The sequence below is a fragment of the Haliotis cracherodii genome, unplaced genomic scaffold (genome assembly GCF_022045235.1).
Source record: "Haliotis cracherodii isolate W230 unplaced genomic scaffold, xgHalCrac1.p SCAF_6, whole genome shotgun sequence".
In the NCBI taxonomy this organism is placed as follows: Eukaryota; Metazoa; Mollusca; class Gastropoda; order Lepetellida; family Haliotidae; genus Haliotis; species Haliotis cracherodii.
This window is the reverse complement of record NW_027266319.1, coordinates 37,837,977-37,854,458: the sequence shown is the minus strand read 5'-3', so window position 1 is coordinate 37,854,458 and position 16,482 is coordinate 37,837,977. Positions and strand designations below refer to the sequence as shown.

Here is a 16,482-nt window from a genome sequence, read left to right as displayed (position 1 = left end):
CAAAATAGGTTTCTGATAAGACGTACGTAAATATATTTCTTTGATTTCTGATATTCACTGTTCTCAAGGATTGCAAGTGACAAAAACATTCCTACTCAGAGATCGAGTTACAACAAAAACAAACACATTGAATGACGAACATGAGTTAATGTCTTTGACAGGTATCTTAAGTCATCATATTTCACTCAAAACAGCCATTTGGATGACTTAGTAAGAATGTAAGTTTAGTGTTGATTTTATTTTATGTTAACTTGCCATTATCTATGCAACAATTTATTGCATAGAACATACACAAACAGCCGTGAAGATCCGGGGTTGAATAGGTCTTCAGCAACCCATGCTTGACGTAAAAGGCGACTATACTTGTCGTAAAAGGCGATTCCCTTCATAAGCCCTCGAGTAGCAATGGAGATATAGACAGGACAGTAACGTTGGTTTTTTGTGTATGGTGAATAGAAACAATTATACAATTTGATATCGAGCAAGATTTAAACAATGGTCACGACTGCGGCCAGACTGTGTTGTTTATCATGATTATCATGATTCTTCCCAATGGTGACCGAGATGACCTTTGTGGTGAAGGTTGAAACCATGTGGTCTCTGGTTAAGGTGAGCCGAGTGACACAAGATGGAGGGTGTCACTGTAGCTATAGGATGGAGAACGTAAGGTGCTAAATAGATTACATATTTGTGCGTCCGGGATTCCCTCTAATTATGATGGTGGCGTCTCCCACGTGAGTTTCAGCGTTGGCAGTAGTATCTGTGTTACTAATCACTATGGATGAGATGGGTATAATTCTGCCGTTCGTCACATTCCTCACGGGGATTGTTGACAAACCCAAGGCGTCTGTCCATTAACCATCCACTGTATCCATGCTATATACCCTGGACCCACTCGCTACAAAATATTTCGCTTGGAAGCCACACCACCGTCATTTCTTTATCAGTAACTTATAATGTCTGGTGTATTTATGGAGATGTAATACACAATATCTTTACCTTGAAGCACTTAGAAATATAACTTGCATATGTCTGTATTTGGGGCCAGTGAATGGCCTCAATATTGAAATATTTGTTTGTTGTTTAACGCCGCTCTCAGCAATATTCGAGCTATATGACAGCATGGGTGGGGGTGGGGTGGGCTGGGGGGTGGGTTGGGTTGGGGGGTGGGGTGGGGTGGGGTGGGGTGGTTGGTATGCCCTGAAGCTGTCAGAGTTGGGTAGTTGGTCAGGGTAGGTGACTTGGCGGATTTCGTATCATCGTACACTGACGGGGTGGATTGGTGCCGATTGTTCCTAGACCGCCGTGACACGATCCTCTATATCTGTAGAATTTCGGTAAACCTACACTAACTCCTGGATCCATTCCCGTGGTTCTTGTATAGAGACACGGGTACAGACAATAGCCATCAGCACGCATCTGGTGGAGAGAAGCGCAATTGAAGCCTGGTGCCTCCATAGTGCTCAACTACATGACCTTGACTCTTAATTGACATCCGGAATGCTAATTCTATTTGAAACTCGTTGATTGGGAACTGGTGAAATTCAGTGGAAACGTGGACAAATTAAATAAAGGTCAGGCTACGAATTACAATACTCGTTGATGCCTATACTCAGAAGAATTCTTCAGACAAAAAACAAACTTCGTAAAATTTGACATTAATCCTCTCTCGTTTCTGGAGTTTAAATGAGTTAGATATCAATATATAATCCCTTTACTGTTGTAAAGAGATACTTCAAGAAATTCCGTCATTCAGATGATGAAAGAAATCAAGAATGCTTGAAACATGGGACCCAGACTCTCGAAAACCCTTTTTTAAAATTCTTACACGGCGTCTTAAATAATCTTGATTGTAAACGTTATAAACGTGACCCATCTAATTAAAGAAAGAAGTGGGTATGGCAGGATATGCTTACTCTTTTCACGAACAGCAATCCTGGGCCTACTTGCACAAAGCGATCTTAGCGCTACAACTATTGTAAGCCTATGTTAAAGTATGGGAGTTACGATCATCTTAGCGCTAAGATCGCTTTGTGAAAGTGGGCCCAGGTGTCATCCCTGATTTTCAGTGATATTTTTATTTCAGCAACATTCCATCAAAATCACGGTGGTGGACACCAGAAATGAGCCGCCGCTTATTCCACCCATGGAAAGAATCGAACCCGGGCCTCGGAGTCTCGAGCAAACTCTTTAACCAGTTGGCTACCCCACCGCTCAGTTAAGGAATGAATAAATAAGAGAAGAAGAACGAGTCACGGATACGCCGTTGATTGAATGAGTGAGTGGATTTAACTCAATTGTTCACGGTAATCCCCCTATATCACGTTTCAGCTGCCTAATATGGAGGAAAGTGTGGCGTCTACACGTTTATCAGTGGTGAAACCTACCTACACATACGTGATGCTGACAAAATCGCAATCTTTGATTCAAACTCAAGATCAGCGGATCCTGGTACAGCTAAGGGTTGCAACTGTGCAGAGTGTTTAAAGAAACCTGCTATGATTATAATATCAATTACATAATAAACTTATTATACGCTAACTGATCTGGATATTTTTCGGTTCATTAGCACTTACGGGGTGGGGGGGGCTAGTTCGACGGAACAAAATGGGGCCAAGGGCTGTATGTTGCTGAGAAACCATGGTTTCCGCGATTTTATAGGTCACTGTCCTGACCCCTTGGCGATATGAAGCCCTGGATCTGTACTAACATCACCCAATCTAAAGGCTCATGGCGTGGAATAAAACACCAATCCTCTGACGTTCGATGGTTTTAGTAATTTAACCAAATAATTGTGTGGAACCCCTCAATAGCAAACCGAGACTACTTCAAATAGTTTTTACCAAAGTTAAAAACAGTACTTCCTTACTCTACCTTACTCCTCACATGAACTGTAAAGAAATTTCACATCAACAGACATATTAAGTAATCTAGTTAAAGCATGCTCATTATCTACAAGGAAAACCAATCTCGTTAACGAACTAATCTGTTCAAAGTTACAACCAGATAACGCTCTTGTGTATGAGCTCGTGCAGTCTGACATACCCACACCTCCTTGGCACCAACTCCAATCCTATCTGCCACTGGCACCAGGGTCCGTCAATGCCCCCTGGGGGAATGGTTCTTGTTACGTCCCTCTTTCCTTGCCCTAATTGACTTACAGAACGTAGCTCTTGGATATTCTGCTTGGTAATTATCCTCGTATGCTGTTCGTTTGTGGGGTTGAGCTGCGATGTTATTGTAGGAAGCTCGTGCATTCGATGCGTTTGACAGACAGCTGTCAAAGTGGTACATTGCAATTGACATTCGCACCAAAATATTTATGAGCAATTACAATGGGTTATATGTTTACCCGCTATGTTCAGATGAACATCAACTTTGGTATTTTATAGAGTTATATGTGTACTAAAATATTCAAATGAAAATAGTGCGATGGTTTACCTGTGGTACAGATCCATGTGGCAACCGTCGGAAAGAAGTTTGTCAGATGTTCCAGAACGCGCCTGTCTATGTGGTTTAATTAGGTTTGAACGTAAGCAAGAGGGTGGGTAAATTTACTGTCCGATAATCTAATTGCAGATTCTTTTCGAAGTGTTTCGAGATTTGCTGTTTTTTTTCTCAGAATTCTTACAGTGAGTGAGCTGGTAGGAAATTGTGTTGCTTTAAACACCGTTCCACTATCAATTCGCACTGTTACACAATTCCAGTGTTAGATTGACGGTGACTATTGAAGGTGTGTCATGACGGTGACTTTTGAAGGTGTGTTATGACGGTGACTATTGAAAGAGTGTTATGACGGTAACTATTGAAGGTGTCTTATGACGGTGACTATTGACGGTGTGTTTTGACGGTGACTATTGAAGGTGTGTCATGACTGTGACTATTGAAGGTGTGTTTTGACGGTGAATATTGAAAGTGTGTTATGACAGTAACTATTGAAGGTGTGTTATGACGGTGACTATTGAAGGTGTGTTATGACGGTGACTATTGAAGTTTTGTCATAACGGTCACATTTGAAGGTGTGTCATGACGGTGACTATTGCAGTTTGTTGTGACGGTGACTATTAGAGGTGTGTCATGACGATGACTATTGAAGGTGTGTTATGACGGTCACTATTGGAGGTGCGTCAAGACGGTGACTATTGAAAGTGTGTTATGACAGTGACTATTGAAGGTGTGTCAAGGTCACTATTGAAGGTGTGTCATGACTGTGACTATTGAAGGTGTGTCATGACTGTGACTATTGAAGGTGTGTTTTGACGGTGTATATTGAAAGTGTGTTATGACAGTAACTATTGAAGGTGTGTTATGACGGTGACTATTGAAGGTGTGTTATGACGGTGACTATTGAAGTTTTGTACACCGTACACCGTCAGCTGTTTCAGTCGTATCTTACTGCACACTATTCCAGCGTATCTTACTGCACACTATTCAAGCCGCTTTGTGGAATGGGGCCCCGGTCATTTTTCCACCATCCCACAGGCATCACAAAGGTTCCCATTCCACCCGTATCACGAAGGTCACCATTCCACCCGTATCACAAAGGTTCCCATTCCACCCGTATCACGAAGGTCACCATTCCACCCGCATCACAAAGGTTCCCATTCCACCCGTATCACGAAGGTCACCATTCCACCCGTATCACGAAGGTCACCATTCCACCTGCATCATGAAGGTCACCATTCCACCCGTATCACGAAGGTCACCATTCAACCCGTATCACGAAGGTCACCATTCCACCCGTATCACGAAGGTCACCATTCCACCCGTATCACGAAGGTCACCATTCCACCCGTATCACGAATGTCACCATTCCACCCGTCTTACGAAGGTCACCATTCCACCCGTATCACGAAGGTCACCATTCCACCCGCATCACGAAGGTCACCATTCCACCCGCATCACGAAGGTCACCATTCCACCCGCATCACGAAGGTCACCATTCCACCCGCATCACGAAAGTCACCATTCCACCCACATCACGAAGGTCATCCTTCCACCAGCATCACGAAGGCCACCATTCCACCCGCATCACGAAGATATCATTCCACCCGCATCACGAAGGTTACCATTCCACCCACATCACGAAGCTCACCATTCCACCCGCATCATGAAGGTCACCATTCCACCCGCATCACGAAGGTCACCATTCACCCGCATCACGAAGGTTACCATTTCACCCGCATCACGAAGGTTACCATTCCACCCGCATCACAAAGGTCACCATTTCACCCGCGTCACGAAGGTTACCATTCCACCCACATCACGAAGGTCACCATTCCACCCACATCACGAAAGGCCAGACTACAGCAAGTACGCTAAAACATGCTCGCCTTGATGTCCAGTACAAGAGCTATTCACGGAGCTCTTCAGAAGTACAAAGAAATCGCAAGAAAATAACACAACATAAATATAAATACTAACCCCATTGAAAATGTGTATACCACAAATCAAATTTAAAATACATATAGAAACTAAAATAAACTTTAATTATAACTGTGCATCGAAACTTAAGCGCATGCGTTAAGGTCAACTATTTCGGTTGGACAATTAACACCAGAACACAGTAATAAAGGTCCAAAGCCAGCTCGTGAATCTTGATTAAAGGTGTCACAGTACTGACTAGCATATAGGCATTGTGGTCGCATTGCCTCCATCACATGGTCATAGTTGATTAAATGAAACCAGTAACCTTGACAAATGACCCAGCACAATGACTATCCCCACGTCACATTCTTCACCGCATTCAGAGCTGCACAGCGGACATTACCGTCCACCGGGACAATGGCCTGTCGGACATTTGAACATTACTCCTTGTCCCGAACCCTTGTTGTGATCGTTAAGTGACCACACAACCACACATAAACGACAGATAATCTTCAGCCGTTTCGCATTTGAATATTGAATATATATCCATAGTGGACATCTTACATTGTGCTGCCTATATAGGATGAATATTGTTAAAGCGTAATGTAGGCCAACATTCGATAACATGATAAAATGGGAACACAATTTCAATTATTGTTTCGATAATTAACGAGCCTCGTGTTTGCTTTAAGGTGGTTCTAATAGAATTGTTGTTCGCGAGGCGTATGTATATATCTTGACCAATTTTTCTTTGGTAGCTATAATTTATCTTGTATGCCAGTTAGAAACTTTTAGACAATTGTTTACGTCCAAATATCATAGTTCGTACGATTAATTTTGTCTCAAGGGCCCGAACAACCTTTTGAGAGAGAGAGAGAGAGAGAGAGAGAGTGTGTGTGTGTGTGTGTGTGTGTGTGTGTGTGTGTGTGTGTGTGTGTATGTGTGTGACCTTACAAAAATAAATAACTTGTTGATGAAATACACGTCTATATCTGCTGACGGTTCTAGCCTCTCACAGATGTCATGAATTGGGCATTATTCGAAGGACTACGGTGTAATAATTCTCAGGCTAGTCAATGCTATTGATTCAAATCGTTGGCTGAATATGACAACAGCCCCGTGGGGAATCAGCGTAGAATAAGTCCCCAGCAACCCATGCTGGTCGTAAGAGACAACACATGAATCGGGCGGTCAGGCTCGCTGTGTCGATTGATGCGTGTCATCACACGGCATGGATCGTTGTTGACAATCGTAATCACAAGATTGTCTGGTCGCATATTTGCTCGATTATTTACGGGCCGTCGTCATATTGCCGGGATATTGCTCAGGCCGCCGTTATCAACAAACCAACAACACCAACGTGTATGACACAAAACCTGCAAAGTCACAATAACTGCATTCAAAAAAGAACCTCAGGCAAAAAAAACTCAAGCTTAATACGTTCCTACACCTCTTCGTACAACTCCCTGAAAGCACATGTAATTGGATTTGACCTTGAATCTATTTCCGTTTTGTTCAAAGTCAAATTTCAACGCAACCTGATAACAGAATAAAAATGTTAAAAGTTAGCTGGAGAAACGAAGAAACCACATGTTGGGTAACGCCCAATAAAGCGTATCACTCAAAATGGTAGCAGATATATTTTTATGAGCTCGGCATTCAGCACCCCCTACGCTTCTGGATCATCAAGCGCCCGAGACCATTCCAGTCAATCTTTCCATCAACGAAATAATTCAGCGAACACATGAAACTTTCAGTATTGGTGTTTCTGCAATTTCAGAAATGTGCCTAATCCTGCTGCCGTGCCCTCGCGTATTGTACGTTATCAAACGGTTTACAACACTTATCGCCCCCTCCAAACCTTTTGTGGTTGAACAATCTCACTGAAATATTTTCGTGAAGAGCTGATCACCTCTAGGAGGTAGCGCAAGGTGAACTTTCTAATCGGCCAATCAGCATCGAGACGCGTGAGCAAAGCATTCAAATCGGCCAAGGTGATGTTTTTATCTCGAAAACGAACTAAAACGACATGTTCCGAAAGTAAAAGGTTTAGCAGCGCCTTTAGAGTGTTGTAGATATTTCATGCAACTTCATCTTTTCTGAGTGACCTGGCATGTACACCCAAAAGAAACTACCGTCAAAGGAATACCTGTGTTCTGTGTTGGTACAAATCGAAAATTCCGAATCGAGGTGGTGACCAAATGAGGCCGAATCGTTTAGAAAGCTGACACCTGTTTGGCTCAAGAACCCAAGCATCCTTCTTTAAGACAGGGCGATCAAATTTCGCTAAGGGTTCACCTGATATGACTTCCCGCGGAGATACCGTCAGACCTCTACACACATTGGTGACCCATTCGTGACCAACTCGTGTTATTCCGGGACAAGCCGAATAGCGACTCGTGCTTCTCTCGTGGCCATTTTTGCGACTGGGTTCCGTCTAAGCGCAACCGGGCATCGCTTAAAGAATTGTCAATTTGTTGCGTAAGGATTCACGTATATTTCCCCAATATATCATATATATTCCTGATGCTTCTGAAAACACATTGGGACTTACATTATTATACAGTATAGGTGAACACATTTAAATGTATGTTGGGTATATTTTTAAATGCAAGACATATGTAAAATAAATTATTGAGATTGGGCAGTATCGTATCTGCGTAACAGATCTGGTTTCAATGAGATTGTGGGGTTGAAATGATTGGAGGCCTGTCTCCCATGTATGCACACTGTTGAGAGACCATTAAACACTTAGCTAATGAGTTTCTTGCGGATTACTCGTTTACTCCCTTTTCGTAACGATAGTCACGATAAGGCTGACGTATTGATAATGTGACGTAAGTTTGTAACTCACTCAAGCACTGTTTGCAGGCGCCTACTGAAAAAAGTGATCGGATTTTCAGGTTTTGTAACTCTACGTCGTGTACCGCTGAGCATGCTAATCAACCACCGGTTAGACTGATCATGACTCAGTTATTTACAAGCCTCATCGACATCGATATATAGTCTTTGTTTGTTTGTTGTTTAACGCCGCACTAAGCAATATTCAAGCTATATGACCGCGGTTTGTAAATAATCGTGTCTCGACCTGACAATCCAGTGATTGGCATTGTGAGCATCGATCCACGTAATTGGGATAAGATGACATGGATCAACCAAGTCAGCACCCGATCCCGTTTACGCCTCTTACGACAAGCATTGTCGCCTTTTACGGCAAGCATGGGTTGCTGAAGGCCTATTTTATCTCGGATCTTCACGGGTCATCGATATATATCCATAAGCATATTGCTTACCGTGGCACTTTCCGATAACCTTGAAAATAAAATGGATATTTTTATCCCCTTTATGACGAACGACCAAAGATCATAAAACTCATATGGGATGGATTATATTCTGGATCCTAGCATACCTAAGGGATGCAACTTTGCACAGCGAATCGCCACCCGTTCCCCAGTTCAAACTTGTCATGATTTGCTTCTAAGAGTAGATAGGAACAGCGACTGATATACCACATTTTGCAAATGGCGACACGAACCTTGCATTTTTCACAAGATAATGTTCTTCACGTTTAAACTGTCTCCCTTGGGAGTAGAAAACAGCTTGTTCATACCTGTCTCCCTTATGTAATACTTGAGATACATGTCATTCCTCAGTTATCAAAATCGAGACCCTCATTGAAAGATAACCTGCATTGAGCTACAGGTATTCGCTCCTTGACAAGTATCGTGTCATATCTTTCCTTTGATTTTTGGACTTCAAGGACAATCCTCACGAATAATATCACATTCTGGCAGATCGTTAAGCAGAGTCCAGACTAGTCTGTCTCAGTCCCTGAACCATGTTATTTTCCCTTCTCGCCAAGCCCTTACTAGAATCCTCTAGTCCTTAATGAAGCAAGTCTAGATTTTACACAGGTATCTCCCATCTCACTGAGGCTCTTCTTCACTTTATAAGTAGTTGCTTGTTTCTATCAAAATTATATATTTTCAGATACTAAGTGTTACTTTAATGTGACTCTTTCAACGAATGATTTTTGTCCCCTCTTGTATCTTTCAATAAGGGGATAATCATATTATCAAAACACTTTCTATAATTTCCGTTGCGATTTCCCCATCAATTACTGCTTGATTTCCACGATCATAACCATAGTACGGTAACAGAAGTAACGGTTGTAGTTTAACATAAGGTGCTTTGATATTTATTTTTACCCGAAATCTGTATCTGGGTTTATTAGTCTGACAAAATGTGATCTGATGTTTTGTAACAAGACCTTCGATTATCAAGTGTATATTATCGCCATTTTATTGTGGTAAATACCCTGGACCCATCGTTTCTCTCTTATCATCACAGCACATAAACTACCGGGCGAAAGCTAGTATACACCCATCTTTGATGGTGGCTATTAATGAAACAAACAAGAAATGGTTTTTCGATGGTGATGTTTTGTCAAAGGTATTACAGCTGTGTTTTGGACCTTAAGTTTGTAGTGTTTCGACGAGAGTTTTCAGCCTTGAAGCGTTTTGATAAGGTTTGCAATTTTTTGTGTCAATTTTGTTTCGCCCGCCGACAATTTAATCTATCTCGCTCATGAGCTTGAAATGAACAGTCATTCAAAATGACTCTTCGGTTCTGTTTAGATCTAATTTTAAAATTGCGGACCCGTACGAGTAGCCCCCGACATATTTAATGGAATCAGAGGATTGTCATACATGATCTTTAGCCGAAGAAAGTATTAAAACGTATATAGGGTGAGTGAGTTGGGTTTAACGCCGCTTTTAACGGTATACCAGTTATATCGCCGCGTGTCAGCTTAATGTGGGAGGAAAGCACAAAGTGACGCAGGTCACAGACGTTTACGACTTCGGTGAAACCCACGAGCACGGGTATGCTGCTGACAAACCTAGAAACATAATCGGGGCGAACAGGGATTCGAATCCACAATCATAGGTTTCCGGCGTGCTCAAGGGACGCAACTCTGCACAGCGAACCGCGGCGCCTTAGACGACTGGACCACCCGTGACCCCACGTTAATTGGGAGCCGAGTCCTGGCGCAATCGTCACTAGTTTCAATTATCAAAAATATGGTAATTTGATAGGGCAGCTCTATTTACCATTGTGTATTTTGAAACGGACTCAAAACGAAGCGATGTTGATGAATGGGTGCAGGGTGTATATCAGAACGGAATAGAAATATGATACCCTGGAAAGCCGAGGATGATATAAGAGCTATTGAAGAGCATCATCGGATTCTTTACAAAATTTGTGTATCATCAGATATACAACTCCCCCGTGAACATCCGGGTGTGAATTGGTCTTCAGCAACCCAGGCCTGTCCTAAAAGGTGATCGGGTGGTCAGGCTCGCTGACTTGGTAGATGCATGTCAGCGTATCCCAGTTGCGTAGATCGATGCTCATAGTGTCAATCACTGGATTGTCCAGACTCGATTATTTACACACCGCAGTCATATAGCTGGAATATTGATGGTGCCGGGTTAAACAACAAACAAACAACCAAAGATATACGACTGGCCCAGTCGTCTAAGGCACCGTGATTCGCTGTGCAGAGTTGTGTCCCTTGGGCACACCAGAAACCTATGATTGTGGGTTCGAATCCCTGTTCGCCCCAATTATGTTTCTAGGTTTGTCAGCACCATACCCGTGCTCGTGGGTTTCACCGAAGTGGTAAACGTCTGAGATCATCACTTCGGGCTTTCCTCCCACATTAAGCTGACACGCCGTGATATAACTTGAATAATGTTAAAAGCGGCGTTAAACCCAACTCACTCACTCACTCACTCACTGTTCACCGCATCTGAATGAGTCAATAAGTAAATGTGACAATGGCTTCTAACATCATAAGTCAGAAGCCTTGGGTTGTCATTAAAACCCAGCTCAGCAGCGAGTTCTTCCCCTTATCGTTGAAAGGATTCGCTGCTTGTGAATTAGATAAAAAGTTCACTCATGTAAGATTCTTTCAGCACCAGATTCTCCAGATGATAAACATCCGTGACATTTCGCATTAAGCGTTCCTTTAAAGTACATGTGACTGTAGTGACATGACCCACACTCAATCCTTCAGATACACTGGATTCATACCGCTTACCCTAAATAGCAAATCGCCGATTGTCCCCCCACCTCCCCCGAACACAGCTGTGGACGGATTCTACTGCTACTTGGAACGAACCTTTAAAGATCACGAGTGACACATTCTGTTGTCACACGACTGACTCTTTGGAAGATTGAATTTGTTTGCGCTAAACGTGGCCATGGTTGTAGCCTATATCATATACAACACGTTTGGCACGGAAACGCATTGGGTTCTGTATTTTCCATAAATATGCCCCGTCTTGGATTCTAAAATATCATTGCTCTGTCAGTTCTAACATCTCGTACATATGTTCAATGAGTCACAGATATTGTTAAACGTCACACGTCGTATTTCGACGTTTCGCTTTTCAAACATTCAACGGTGCACTTTTCAATAATGTTTTACGTCTTATGTATTTGCACATATATGAAGTTTTAGATAGCACATTCCAGTTTTGTAAACCTTTGCAAATAATTTTTCACTTCTTACTATTCACTTCACAGTTTCACGATCACCCCTTCCGATGTAACGTTTTAGGGTCATGCGTCACGTATGTAACGTTTTAGGGTCACGCGTCACGTATGTAACGTTTCAGGGTCACGCGTCACGTATGTAACGTTTCAGGGTCACGCGTCACGTATGTAACGTTTCAGGGTCACGCGTCGCGCATGTAACATTTCAATGTCACGCGTCACGTATGTAACGTTTCATGGTCACGCGTCACGTATGTAATGTTTCAGGGTCACGCGTCACGCATGTAACGTTTCAATGTCACGAGTTACGTATGTAACGTTTCAATGTCACGCGTCACGCATGTAACGTTTTAGGGTCACGCGTCACGCATGTAACGTTTCAGAGTCACGCGTCACGTATGTAACGTTTCAGGGTCACGCGTCACGCATGTAACTTTTCACGGTCACGCGTCACGCATGTAACGTTTTAGGGTCACGCGTCACGTATGTAACGTTTCACGGTCACGCGTCATGTATGTAACGTTTCACTGTCACGCGTCACGTTTGTAACGTTTCAATGTTACGCATCACGTATGTAACATTTCAGTGTCACGCGTCACGTTTGTAACGTTTCAATGTCACGCGTCACGCATGTAACGTTTCAGGGTCACGCGTCACGCATGTAACGTTTCACTTCTACCTTTGCACTTTCGACGTTACACGTTCCCGCATATACCATCGTGGAAAACATTTCCTAGCAAAAACTGTTTCCATGAAAATGTTCTCCCAGACAATAACAAAGTAATAATTTCACTCCAGGAACAGATAATTGACAAATTCACGTTATTCCTACGGGTACACACTTTTCATATAAACCGCGGACACAGTTCAGTGTATAGTCCTGCATTCCTTTCTGAGTATAGGGAGCACAGATAAAGATGTTTGGGTGAGTAGTCGACTCACAGTCGGAACTCTAAGTTTCATAACTGACAGGTACAGTGAGTGAGTGAGTATGGTTTTACGCCGCTTTTAGCAATATTCCAGCAATATCACGGCGGGGGACACCAGAAATGGGCTTCACAATTTGTACCCATGTCGAGAATCGAACCCTGGTCTTCGGCATGACGAGCGAACGCTTTAACCACTAGGCTACCCGACCGCCCCACTGACAGGTACAAAGAGAGCTACTGAAAACTGCCAGTAACGACATAAAGATCTCCAACGTCAACATACACATGCATTAAGCAATTAAAATAATAAAATACCATTTTTTACACATTAGATTTTCTAAATTGAATTGTATGAGTATGGTTTCATGTGAAATCTAACCCATAAACGTGGTTATATCAGCTTTGTTATCAAGAAGTAGAAAAAAAACGAATTTCAAACCTCGGATGGCGCTGTCGAACTAGACTGACGTTGAAAACTAAATACCATTTTATCTGAGGCAACTAAAACCGAAACCACTTCAACGATGCTATATTCGCATTATCTGACCTTCTGTAAGATAGACATGCGCACTGAATGACATTTCTGGGTGATGTAGAAACGTCATGCCGTGAAACAATCCAGAATAGCATCAATTCTACGGAAATCAGGAATCCGTTACAGACTGAATAACGTCAAAACACGATCTGGTTGTATTAATCTGCATTTGGCTTTGATCGTGTTTCTCGCGGTCCGTGGCCGCGGACGTACTTAAGCTGTCATTCTAACCTGTTTGTTTTTTGCTGATATTTCAAAATCGTCGCTGATTGGTATTGAGGCAAAATTGTGAAAAAGTCCAAATTACCATTTGATGGTAAAATCGATAAAAATTGCTTCTATAATGCATGATATATCTTGTTGAGAGTTCTTTTGGCGTGTTGTATATCAAAGTGCATAAGGGGAATACGTTACTTGCAATGGAGACATATTTCGTCTGACGTCATCAAGTATGTTCTTAACTATATTTTGAAAAAAGATGCACAACCCTAGTCAAGAATGAAGGGATGATTAAAGAGTGGAAATTTGATTTCCATTTCGAATGCAAATGAACTTTTGTAACTATACACATTAAATAAAAAAAAACAGATGAAGAACGTATTTCCACAAATAACAATATGATATTTAATATGATAAAAAGGATATTTGTGTTCGTTTAAAGCTAAATGTGTGCCTCAGTGTCAAAAGCTTCATCGCTAATTCGTCCGCGACATATGGCTGAAAATAGCCACCATCAAAGAAATCAGTGAACCGATTAAAAAAGATAAAATAAATCAATAAAATATATATCGATAAGTGCAAATTCACGCATTTACCTTCAGAGGACTCGGTATTTTTGACGTCTGACGGGGTAGCGTCCGACTGGCCCGACATTTCGCAGCATATATGATTCGCTGCCCTCAACAAGATCACGTTCGTGTTATCGTCTGCCCCTCTGGCTTGAAGAGCCATAGTTTCGTAGCCCGTCTCATCTGCTTTCTCCCGTAAGCTATTCCCTATTACACACAACCAGCACTAGTTGTGCGCTGGTCTTTCTGTGAACGAACACAGCAATTATGCACTGTCCAAAGTTTACGCGTCAAGAGTGTGGGCGGTGATCTGATATTTAGACTTTGGTATAGTGATTCTCAAGACTCATAGTTGAATTAGTAGATGCAGAATGGCAAATGTATATTTAATTGTGCATGAACATATTGAAATCTGTGGAATAGCATCTGTAGCTGGGGGAGATGGGTACTCTAACCTGTTGACTTCTTATTTTATTTTTAGAGGGGTTAGATGTGTGGACATTTTATTTGGTCTTTTAAAGGTGGCATTGCGCGTCGAGTGAAATGTGCAGAGCAATATAATATGTTCATATTAACAATGTATCAAACATATGTTTATACATAGAAGAGACTATTTTATTAGCCTCCTGGGGATATGTGCACGGACAGATTTTACATGTGTCTTTGAGTGAGTGGCCAACCTGGGGAATACTTGAATGAGTGACTGTTGTCACATGTATTAAACGCCGTTTTTGTCTCACCCTGCGTATGTGTGTGCACCATTGGCTTTCACACTGGGGAATCGAACCGGGACTGTAAGCGTCACGAGCGAACCCTACAGATAAACAATGTATGTAGATTCAAGGGCGGGTAACTCTCATCTGACTAAAATTTACACGACGATGTGCAATTCTTTAAATTCCTACCTGAAACCGCACGCAGGCATGCGCGCACGCAAAACGTATATCGCTTCTAGTTTTCTATTTGTTTAAAAGTAGAGAGACAAATCCCTTTGGCCTAAATTCAGTATCAAGGCCGCTCCAGATATAAAGCATACCCTAACCAACTGACCTAATGCCTATCCTCGGTGTGCTTGGACGTGTCCGTGATGGCGTCTGGTCGTTCTATAGTTAGCCAGTAATGATGCTATTGTCTGTTGTGATGGGTTCCATCTACGACATTATAGAATATTGTGGTGGAATAATGGATATCTATATGCTCATAAGCGGACCATTAAAGAGAGCTTCAGCAAGAACAGATTGTTACCAACGCGTATCCAACTCCAATGTATTTAGTTGTATGGTCTTTAAACACGGCGTTCGATACTTTCTCATGTTAGAAAACAATATGGACTTGTTGAAAAGGCCAGTCCCCATAACCTGATAAATGAAATGATATGTTTTACAGTTTGGTAATGTTTCGGGCCATCGGTAAGAAGAAAATTTACATTCCAATGTATGTTTTGTCAAAATATCAAACTTCAACAATTTAGTTGTTCGCACGCTGTAGTAGTCGATGTGTTTAAACACTAATATGTTTAAATTGATTTTCGCCAGGAACACAAAACTTGTTTCTACCAAATGAGAAGAGTTATATCTAACACCATGCATGTTTGAGGGGAATCGTAAAAGCCAAAGGGGCGAGCGTTTGAATGAGTGAGTATGGAAGGGTCGAGCGTTTGAGGTCCGATATCCTGCCACCCGGAATGGACCCGAATGACGCCTCTCTAACAGGTAGATACAAGATTTTTAACGTCTCAGTCGCAAATAAATAAACTATTACGATAGAGATAGTACAATGTATATAGATACATAAACCATTATGATAGAGGTAGTATAATGTAGAACCGTGAAGATTCCGGGTTAGATTAGGTCTTCAGGGCCCCATTCCACAAAGCGATCTTATCGCTACGATTGTCGTAAGTCTATGTTAAAGTTAGGGAATTACGATCGCCTTAGCGCTAAGATCGCTTTGTGGAACGGGACCCAGCAACCCATGCTTGCCGTTAAAGGCGACAATGCTTGTCGTAAGAGGCGACTAACGGGATCGGGTGGTCAGGCTTGCTTGCTTGGTGGATGCATGTCATCGTATCCCAATTGCGTGGACCGATGCTCCTGATGTCAAACACTGGATTGTCTGGTCCAGACTCGATTAATCTACAGACCACCGTCATATAACTGGAATATTGCTGAGTGCGGCATTAAACAACAAACAAACAAAGTAAAATGTATCTTTGACAAATCGCTCAGGGGTATGGGAGACAGTAAAATGTGCAACAAAATAATTACTGATAAAACAATTTTATATATAATATTACATATAT

The 16,482-nt window shown here is 42.1% G+C and overlaps 1 protein-coding gene across 2 annotated transcripts in view; it reads right to left on the bottom strand.

The window, feature by feature from the left end:
• LOC139445557 (prestin-like) overlaps positions 1-14,338 on the bottom strand; it is an 85,202-nt gene extending 70,864 nt beyond the window's left edge. For both annotated transcript variants that reach the window (XR_011651873.1, XM_071226703.1), the window contains exon 1: positions 14,208-14,338. Coding sequence is in view for 1 of the 2 variants with exons in the window: in XM_071226703.1 (XP_071082804.1) it covers positions 14,208-14,265 (58 nt within the window). In the remaining variant the exon portion in view is untranslated. The remainder of the gene's footprint in view (positions 1-14,207) is intronic.
• Positions 14,339-16,482: the final 2,144 nt, after the last annotated feature.